A 10,365-nucleotide genomic window follows, 5' to 3' on the forward strand; every position below is an offset into this window, starting at 1 on the left:
CAATAGCCTAGTTAAAATTAACAGTGAACAGTTTGAAAATGTTGGTCAGACTGTAAAAGGAAATAGCAATAATAAACAATAATGTCAATGCAATATCAATGATCAACCTAATGAAAATAAACAGGTGAGACATAGGCTACTGTACATCTTATTCTGGCCACTATATGGAGCCGAGAGTAATTAGAGGAGTTACATGTATCTTCTTCAACTGACTGAAGACCCGGCGTGCTGCAGCATTCTGAATCAGTTGTAACAATCTCACAAGCAGGCAGGCCAGCTAATAGTGAATTAGGCCTACAGCAGTCCAGTTTGGAGATGACCATGACCTGTAAGTTGTGTGGAGTCTTGTGTCAGATAAGGTATGATCCCTAGCCCACCCAAACATTCCTCCCTCCAAAGACATGATGAAGATGTGACTATCGAAACATTAGTCAATAATGTTTTTCACTAGTATGAAGACATCTAAGCTGCATCGGCGTCCCCCTCCTTCTATTCAAATTGTTCATATGCATGCAAAACAATATGTTTGTGCAAATTTGGAGCTTGCCAATTTGCCTACCTCTGATATGGTTATGTTGGTATTAGGCCTATATTCACACCAAGTGAGCCACATGAATAATGAGTGAGACGAATGGTAAAACAACAATGACTGATGCCACTCCAGCCAGTATAGTTAGTTAGCATCGAATAACTGTCATTTTCAATCCACTTGCATTTTACTTGAAAAGAACTAAGTTCACACTGGAGTCCTGTATGCAGCGTTGTTGCTGCTTTAAACAAGACAGATTATCACTATGCATATATAAATATACTTCGGCCCATCTTGTTGAAAAGGAGCTGCAAACAACAGCACAGTCTCCATGTTTTCACAAGGCGATGTTTTAGATGATGAAGAGATCTGAAAAGGCCATGCAGTAGAAAAACATGTGCTTATGGCATTGTGGACAGATTCTGCATGGAAGAACTCAGTGCTGTGTCCCTTTGCTCCAAATGGCCATTTTGAAAAGAGGTCTTTAAACTGCAGAGGATCCACTGTCATTGTCCCCAAGTGATTCACAGAGCTTGCCAAACTCACAATTCTTACCAAACTCACAATAAAATAGCTTATACTGGTTAGGAAAATACATGCTTCCCATGTATGTTGAATCAGGCAAAACATTGGATGTTTATCAACACAAGCAGTCAAATCAACTGCAAAGCTGTCATAGTCATATGCAGGTTGACAATAAGTGACGACAGAAAATCTCAGGTTGTTGACACAACTGTCATGTGTTTGATCAACAAACAGTCCAGGGTGACAAGTAGAATGATAGGTAAAGGTTACAATAGTTCAGTAATAATACAATCTTGTATGCCCAATTGCCCATGAATGTTAATTTAGGCAGTATCACAGGCTCTGGTCATAAATAGATAACAATGAATTATTATAATGTCTAATGTATACAATAACAAAAGGCAAAAAAATAAATAAACACAAAATCAGAATGACTGATGATTAAAATCACAATAGTTTGTTTTATTGTTATTGTCAGCCACACTGTCTCTCTATTTTTTAGAGTCCATTCACTCTCAACATGAAAATGCTATCCACATTCTGAAATGGAATAAAGGCAATAAACGGCAAATTATTCACCCATTGGAACTTGGAAACTTGCTATTTGTTCTCAAATTACATGACTACATAATGAATTAGCCAGTCATCTTCTTGGGGTTGCTCCATCCATTATGGCTGTACCCAACCGAAGCCACATCTGGCAACACATTCATAATTAAACTGTGATTAATTACTAGCAAAACTTTTTCTCATAAAAATAACCTGGCATATTTTATCTCAAAATAATAACAAAAAAGAACTGACATATTTTACAAACTATTTTGATGTAAACAAATGGCGACACATGCATAACTATTTACATCAAGACAAGTTCTGGTTGACTTCAGAATATATGTGACAAGGTCTGCAGACTCTACAGATAAGAACTATTCAAATTTAGCACATTCAGCACATTCAGCACCTTTTCACCATCTTTGAGACAAACAAAATACAATATAATAATAATGATAATAATAATAATAATAATAATAATAATAATAATAATAAAAATATGAGGCCTTCTTTTTATCATTACTCCTCACATTCAGTTATTAAAGAGTTTTAAGTTTCCACATACCCAAGCCACCTGCCAGTCTTATATTAAGTGTTGCAGTTGTCTTGAGGTTCCTGATAGTGAAATTGAATAGGCTGAAAGTTAACAGCGCCCCCTGTATGGAAATAGCTGGGACTTGGATATCAATACTAAATGGTTTATTTTTCAGGTGCTGTCTTTTAAAAAATAAATACATAAATAAATAAACTTTGGTGGGAAATGGTATGTTTTGCATACTTTCATTGTGTCACATGATTATCTATCACGTTTTCCCTGATTTTCCCTGATTTTCCCCTGATTTCCATTTGCAACAATGAATGTGAAATGTTCCATATTTTATACAGTATGCCACTGAATTCAAGTAACTGTGATTCACTTCAAGTATTTGGTCTCCATTTGATGAAAACAAGGGTCCCTTTAATGCAGATAGGCCTGCAGCACAGAATCACGCCACAACAAGGGGCATTGAAACAGGAAGTATTAATATTGTCAACATGTCTATGCATCGTAATGTAATTTATTCCAGTTATGATACTGTAACCGGCAAATGCATTTGTGAGGGCTAATTAGAGAACAGAAATAATTCAACATTATAAAACACTGGTGAATGCTTGACAGAAAAAAACTACTTTCAGCCTTTAGCGACTTTTATTTGATTTTATTCCACCACGTCCTTTCCATGTAATATTGTGGAACGATTCAACCAGGTTCAACGTCAACGTTACCTCTGAACTCAACTTGCAATAATGGCAAGCTGCATGAATTGGCATGGGAAACGTGAGTTATGCTCCTCGATATGATAAACTGTAATTGTATTGATGTATGATGTGTTGGGTGGTTAAGAATGATTTGAGAGCGTGCATGGCTACGACTTGCAAGTTAGCAAACTAGGAAGCTAACACTAGCTAGCGCTAGTTATGTAATTAGCCGACTAGCCATCCAACGCCATTTTCATTATTGTTCAGCTAGCTTGTTAGCAGGTAATGACACCGCTGTTACTGATTACCTGGCTACATAACATAGACGAGTGACTACCTACCTAATCACATATTTCACCATGTTTCGCCTCTCCGTTATAACTTGTTTACTGCGTGTAGTTTCTTGGCTAACGTTAGGTGCAATGGTGAGTATTTAATGTCCGAATTTGAGCTGCAATGTTAGATATCGATGGATGAAGTAGTACTGTAGCTGCTACTAGGTTATGATATGTACTTGATAAGTTAGCTACGTTAGCTATCTAGTGTTAGCAAGTGTCGATGTTGACATTAGGCAGTTATGGTTTTCTGACCATATTTTGAGGCACGCCTATTTCTAATGTTATTTTCTTGTGGTGTCTTGCAACTACAGATACGATATGATATAGAACTAGCTATTTACACATGCAAGTTCCCGTCCAACCATCCAACATAAACTATCTAATCAAATGTTAGCTAACGTTACAGCAGTTTGGCTGAGTCCAAAGCCATCGATATCTAAATGGCTTTGGCTGAGTCGTTCTCCCAGGCCCTCTGTGTGCATTGTAAACTAACTTGCCTGTAGGTGTTTCTGGGCATTTTTATGTTCGAAGACGGAAATTCATAGAACTTAATTTTATCGCGCAGTTATTGGAAATTTCGCGAGATACACAATTGTATACAATGTAATAGATCATATGATGATTTAATGATGATTTTATGATGAATGATATGATTTTAACAAATTGATAAGATCAGTCTCTTCTTTTTCCAAGGAGCTACAATGGATTAACTGAGAGAAGGAGCAAGCCCGGAGGATAGGGGCCCTCATTCTACCATGGCCTCAGAACTCCATGAGACAATATTTATGGCAAAGCAGGAACGCCACAAGAATTTGTTTCTCAATTACAGGAATCTGAACAACTTTCCTGTGGAACTTTTGAAAGATGAGGGACTGCAGTTTTTGGAAAGACTTTACATGAAGAGGAATTCCCTTACAAGTTTGGTAAGGATCAAACCCACACCGCCGTCCTTCTTGTGAAAGGAAACCAGAGCAAACTTGAAAAGAAAAATGTCAGTTACCTGAATGCATGTTTTGGTGGTTGCACTTATCATCGACGTTTTCTGAAATGCCATCTCGTCATTGAAGATATTGTATGTTGGCAGCTGTTAAGATAACTGATTTCCTCATTGGTGCCATCATTATGTGTATAGGCCTATAACAGGAGATTGATTAGGTCTATATCACATGCAAATGTGTCAATCATAAACAGCTCACTATTTTTTTATAACCCTATTTTTATATTTCTCCTCATGTCAGTGTATTATGTGAAATACACTGTATAGTGTGTATTTCTCAGTGATGTCAGTATATTTTGCAAAAAGTAGATGTCATCTGTACTCTTTGTCTTTTTACAGCCTGACAATCTTGCACAAAAGCTTCCAAATTTGATCGAACTGTAAGTAATTGCACAACTTCATATAGATAGTCATGTGTGAATGCAGTTATATTTGTCCTCACCATAGAATATACAGACATCTATGGTTGCTTAAACTTATTTGAAACATCATTTATTCTATGGCTCATTCTGCATATTCAGAAATGTAAAGGTAGTCTGTAATCATCTCAATAATCAGAGTGAATGAATGGAGTAGGTTGTATTAGCACCATCATGTTTTCCTGACTGCACGTTTACCAAATGTCCAGTAGATGGCAGTGAAAGAGCAAAAATATTAACATGCAAGGTTTAAAGTTTTTCAGGTGTGGGCCAGGTGTGAAAATAGATGGGTGAACATAACGGCTTTACTTGAAGGCCCAGTGTATGTGATGTTATTTGATGTTGGAGTAGATTTAGTAAGAGGTGTATGTATTAGTGATGTTGGATGTCTTTTTACAGGTATTTGCACTCAAACAATATTGCCATCATTCCTGAAGGTAAGCATACTCAACCACTCAATGTTTTGATGTGCGCACATTGACAGTAAGATGTGACCTGCTTTGAAAGTGCTAAATTAGGCCTACATCATTTTTGGAGATAATTACTGCTCTTCAGTTTCTCAAATGATGCCTTGGAATTTTCCTCCGCAGCTATTGGCAATTTAGCCAAGCTACAGTCCCTGGATCTGAGTGACAATGCCCTGCAGGTTATCTGTCCTGAGATTGGTCGGCTGAGGTCTTTACGCCACTTGCGATTGGCCAACAACCAGTTGAAGTTCCTTCCTCAGGGTATGCAACCTTCATTTTTATCCCATAGTCATTCAACATAGTCGCTTGCCCAAAGAATTGTACAGAAATGCACTGGCATGATTCGTTTCTTTTTGCAATAAATCCATCTTCTAGTATTGCTCTTATAGCTTTGCTTGTTAAGGCAGCAGTATGCTCTTAGAGTCATCTCCTGTACAACTTTGCAGGAGACTCTCTGCCTGTCTCTTACTCACATCCTCTGTGTATAGTTTGAACCATACCAAGAGGGACTTGTTTCCTCTACTTCCACTACACTTCCACACGATGACGGGAGGCTGAGTCTTAATAATGCTGGTGGTCCGTCTGGGCCCAGTTTAGAGAAAGCATTTTAAGCCTAAGTAGTCTTCTAAGTCCCTCTTACGATCGTCTTATGATTTTCAGAAACCGTTGTTTTCCCCAAGAACTTTGTGAAAACACTTACAATTAAGCATGTCTTTATCACACTCATGTTCCAATTCTTTATTATATTTGAATGTAATGAATTTGCTATTCTGTTTGTCCAAGTCTATTTTTCTTAAATAAAAAAAGTGAGGGCAGAATAAAGAACCTTCACGACCTGTGGTGCATCGAAATCTGTCATAAGTCTACACTCTTAATACATTTCCTCACTTCAAATTTCTTCTTCTGTGACACCCCAATGGCCTGTGCAGATTGCACAATGTGTTTGTGTTCTACTGTGGTCATTTTATGATTGACCATTTCCGACTAGGCGATCAGAGAACCATAAATTCTTGCTGCGTCTTGGTTGGAAGATTGGCCACGTTACGAGATCATACTCGTCGCGTGTCGTCATAGTGTCAGCGTCAACATGGGAGACTTGGGAGTCGTAGGAGATGTGTGTCATAGGCAAGAAGAACTTCTTAAAAGCAGTGTAGGCACCTTCACCCTACGAGCATGTACGTACGTAAGTGCATAGATCCATCGCTATGGAGACACCGGGCCCTGACCTCTTGTATCACCTCCTGCTTCCATCACCACCACTGCCACCTGTGGTGACCCGTCTGATGGAAACTGCTGGCTCTTGGTCTGGTTTTCTGCAAAGCATGTCTGTGGCCATAAGTCAGACATGTACATGTGGACACTGGACAGTGCTGAGTCGTGGTCACCAGTGCCCATCCACCCCCCCACCCCCACCCCCTCGTGCTGATGCCCTGGGGCTCTGGGAAGGCAGTTGCCTCGTATTAACCCCAGCCGTGTCTCTATGGTGTTTGTTTGTGGATTGGAGTGGTCACAGAGGGGGTGCAGAGGCCTGTCTAAAGGGTTGCTTCCCATTCTGTATTGTGTGTGTGTGATTGGGGCTGGCACCGTCCCCTCCACAAACCGCACTCCACCCCCCCCCCCCTCCACCCCAGTACCCTGCTGTTGCCACCATTACCACTCGCTCACTTGTTCTTGGCAGAGGAATGCCTTGCTTTCTGGTTTCCTAATTTAGTAACGGTGAGTAAAAATATGCAATAACAAATGAAGTCTGGTATGTCAGGCCAGACGCCCAAAAAGAAGTCCACTGTTTTTGGAGCAAAGGGGATTTTTCTTTCCCCCCTCACTCTCTCTTTTTAAGACGGTGAGCCTTGATTCATGACACAAGCCCTTTTGCACAAGATACTTACATTACATTCCTAAAAAAAAAACCTTTCTCTTTCTTATTCCTGCTCTCTCTCTCTCTCTCTGCAACTCCTGAGTCCTTGTATTTCAGATGGCACTGTTATAGCACCACCACGTGAAGTGGAGCATGAAATGTCTGTGAGGAAGGCCATGCACATTTCTGTATTTTAGCAGCAGTTGCATCACAGTTTGTGTAAAGAATGAAGGCAGAGTTTGGACGAAAAAAAAGAGTCTTCCCTGCATTTTTGTCACTGTACTATTCCTCCACACACAGCACTTTCAGGTTTTAAGAGAGTTTTTTAAAAAAAATCACAGTTGTAATACTTTTCATCACAGTTGAGGTGTCTTCTGACGCAAGGCCAAAAACTGTCATATTGCAATGTTTGGTCCCTGTAGCTCTAGTGCTTGAGTCAGGTGCAAGTACTGACATGTAAGTTGGGGAACAGCACTCTTCCATGGCTCTCTTCTGATTACTGATCTCATTCAAGTTGTCATCTCGGTCTGATTCAGTGATTTTCTCGTTGATCATGAGGTATGTCATCTATTGAGTTTATTGAGGCTTTTGTTCTAGCATGCTATTCATGATGATGATGAGTGAAGCCATGTCATGCAGAAGACCAGTTGTGAATCTGAAGGCGAATAGTCAGGCTGTATGAACGAAGGGAGCCAAACGCCAGCACGTTAGCACAGAAACACAAAAGTCTACACGTCTGCTGTTCTCATTTTCAAGATGTTAGGAATGCGTCTTTCCGCCTGTTGTGTAATGAGCCTTTTGTTTTGAAACAATTACATCTATTTGACAGACAGCAATATTGAGGCTGTGCCCCTGTGCCTTCTGTCATGAATGAGAACTGTGCTTTTAACACCCTGTTAAAGTTTACGGCACAAGCTTATGATCTGTCAGTTTTGTCTGGAAATCCCCTCCGTCGTCGTCGGCGTCTCCCCTTTGGACATTTTCTGTGTTCTTTTAGCATTCGCTCAGTCAGTGTGCTTTTGCTATTCCGCCACTGACCTATATTCTGCCCCACACAACCTTTTCTTTGTCATTAATTCCTAGTGTGTCATTGAACTGTGTCTGCGGCTTGGATATTGCATGCAACAGTGGTGTGGTCGGTTGCCTGAGCGCAATTATACAATAGATTGAAAGGGCCCTGAAACAGTGCAGACATTCCAGTGGTCGGAAAACCACTTTGATTGTTCACTAATTGATTAACCATATGGGTTTATGAGACGAGCAGTCCTGCCCTGCTTCGCCGAAGGGTAGCAGCTCCCTTTCCAGTCACAAGATTGTATTCATTTTGACAGCACAAATGAAGCCGCTAAGACCTTGTCCTCATCAATGAAATTTGGTTTTAGTCAGAGCAGAAATGAGATTAGACATCATAGTGTGGGCTATTGGGTCGCGTTGCCTCTATCGTCAGGTCCCTCTTGTGGTCAACAGGGGGCGATAAGCTGTGGCCACCGAACTGGACTCCTGGAGACTGACAAGGCCCTGTAACATAAAAAGGGCCGACGTCCAAGCTGAGGCCTGTCCCTTCACCCACATTTCACCTGAGACCACATGCTGTCAGTCCTCTCTCAGGCTCACCCCCCCCCCCCCCCTTACCTGTGTGGTGCATCCCTCTACGGGTGTAGCTTCTGGTTAAAGTGTAAAGACCTTGACAGACAGACGGACAGACAGACAGACAGGTATGAAGGCAGACAGGTAGACAGACAGACAGGTAGACAGACAGACAGGTAGACTGACTGGCCTAGAGAGAGAGAGTGCTGTTCCAGTGGCTCAGGGCATGGCCAGAAGCTGAAGAGCTTCACTAGCTGTAAATGACTGGCTTCCCCATTTGCAGCCCCACCCCCTCCTCCCAGTCCTGTTCTGCCCACTCTCTCGTTCTGCCCGCTAATGTCACTTGTCATTAGCAGCGGTAATGAACAGGGGATCAGCTGGACTCTGTGTAGACACACAGGCCTGTCTCCGGGGAAACCACACACACACACACACACACACACACACACACACACACACACACACACACACACACACACACACACACACAGAGAGAGTGCGTCGTCGCGGCTCAGCAGTGGAACGGGGGCACGCACCTCACCCTGTCCCGCTGCATAAACACTGTGTGTCAAAGTGATGATATCTGTTTGTTCTCAGACATGTCAGTTGCTGTTGTCCACAGTAGCACAACTGCTCAGGCAGAACACTAGCGGTGCCCCGGCCATCTGAGCACTGTTATTCTATGGGGCAGAAGTTTATTTTAACAACAGCATGATTTCAGAGAGAACAGTAGTGCCAGAGAAGGGATATCCAAGGCAGTGTTGAGTCACCTAATATACATAATTCCTGGTGTGTTACTTGTGTGAGTCAGTGTGTGTACTGCGTGTACATATGCTTACACATAGGTATATATGTTATATGTTTCATATTTGCATAAGTTTGTGTATGTGTATGCATGCTTGTATGTATGTATGTACAGTATGTGTATGTTTCTGACATGCTGTTGCCATGGCATGCCCACAGAGATCGGGGAGCTGCGTGAGCTGGAGACCCTGGACTTGTCCATGAACCTGCTGAGCTCTCTGCCTGAGCGGCTCCACCAGTGCCTGTCCCTGCAGTGCCTGACGGCCGACCGCAACAACCTGCGCTGCTTCCCGCGCCAGCTGTGCCAGCTGCACAGCCTCAACGAGCTCTCCATGGCCGCCAACTGCCTGGCCTCGCTGCCCCTCGGTGAGTACGCGCCCACCGCCGGCCGCCGATGCATGCTGGGACTTGTGTCGGCTGCTCTACGGTCGTCGGGTCAACCATGTCTCTGGGCTCTTTCTTATCTTGGCGATCAGAAACGCGTGGTCAGTGGCGAAAAGCTGAAATGGCAGTTAAGGGTGCGACCAGCGCACATTCGGGGTGTGTTTTGGGCGTAACATCCTTTCAACCAATGAGAGTGGCATCGGTCATTCCCTTTAACAGCAAGCAGCGCAGCTTCAAACAGCACATCGATGTTGTCAGTGGTGCTTTTGAAGGAACCTGCATGCATATGAGACCGTGTATAGATATAGAACACAGATTCCATTAAACCTTGCTTTCCTGAAACCTGTTTGTGACTGCATTCTGCGCTGGTCTATACTGTATCAAAGGAAAAGTGAAACTATCATAATAACCATGGTCTCCTAGGTAAAACAGTACTACAGTCATTTATTTTCAAGATTGATTGACCACTCTTTACAATCGAAAGTTTGGCCTGATAAAAGCAACACTTACTCCAATAATGTTTGAATGGCTGAATAAGATTCCTAGAAGGCTATTTATCCTGCAGAGAAGTTGTTTGGAACTGTTTGCTAAGGGCTGCTTATGTCTCGTGACTGTACATCTCAACTGTGCTGTACATGCGCCTTTCGCTAGTCTTTCGCAAGTTCTTGG

At 42.1% G+C, this 10,365-nt stretch overlaps 1 protein-coding gene across 2 annotated transcripts in view; it reads left to right on the plus strand.

Moving 5' to 3' along the window:
* Window positions 1–2,680: 2,680 nt before the first annotated feature.
* The window catches only part of lrrc28 (leucine rich repeat containing 28), an 18,181-nt gene continuing 10,496 nt past the window's right edge, over window positions 2,681–10,365 (plus strand). The window contains exons 1-6 of one of the 2 annotated variants that reach the window (XM_062548881.1): window positions 2,681–2,924; window positions 3,877–4,106; window positions 4,520–4,560; window positions 4,999–5,036; window positions 5,190–5,327; window positions 9,472–9,678. In XM_062548881.1, coding sequence (XP_062404865.1) covers window positions 3,939–4,106; window positions 4,520–4,560; window positions 4,999–5,036; window positions 5,190–5,327; window positions 9,472–9,678 — 592 coding nt within the window. In that variant the 5' untranslated portion in view covers window positions 2,681–2,924; window positions 3,877–3,938. Of the gene's footprint in view, window positions 2,925–3,119; window positions 3,271–3,876; window positions 4,107–4,519; window positions 4,561–4,998; window positions 5,037–5,189; window positions 5,328–9,471; window positions 9,679–10,365 lie in introns of those variants that run through there. The other variant, XM_062548882.1, reaches the window with a different exon arrangement.

This window comes from Sardina pilchardus, chromosome 11, assembly GCF_963854185.1.
Source record: "Sardina pilchardus chromosome 11, fSarPil1.1, whole genome shotgun sequence".
Classification (NCBI taxonomy): domain Eukaryota; kingdom Metazoa; phylum Chordata; class Actinopteri; order Clupeiformes; family Clupeidae; genus Sardina; species Sardina pilchardus.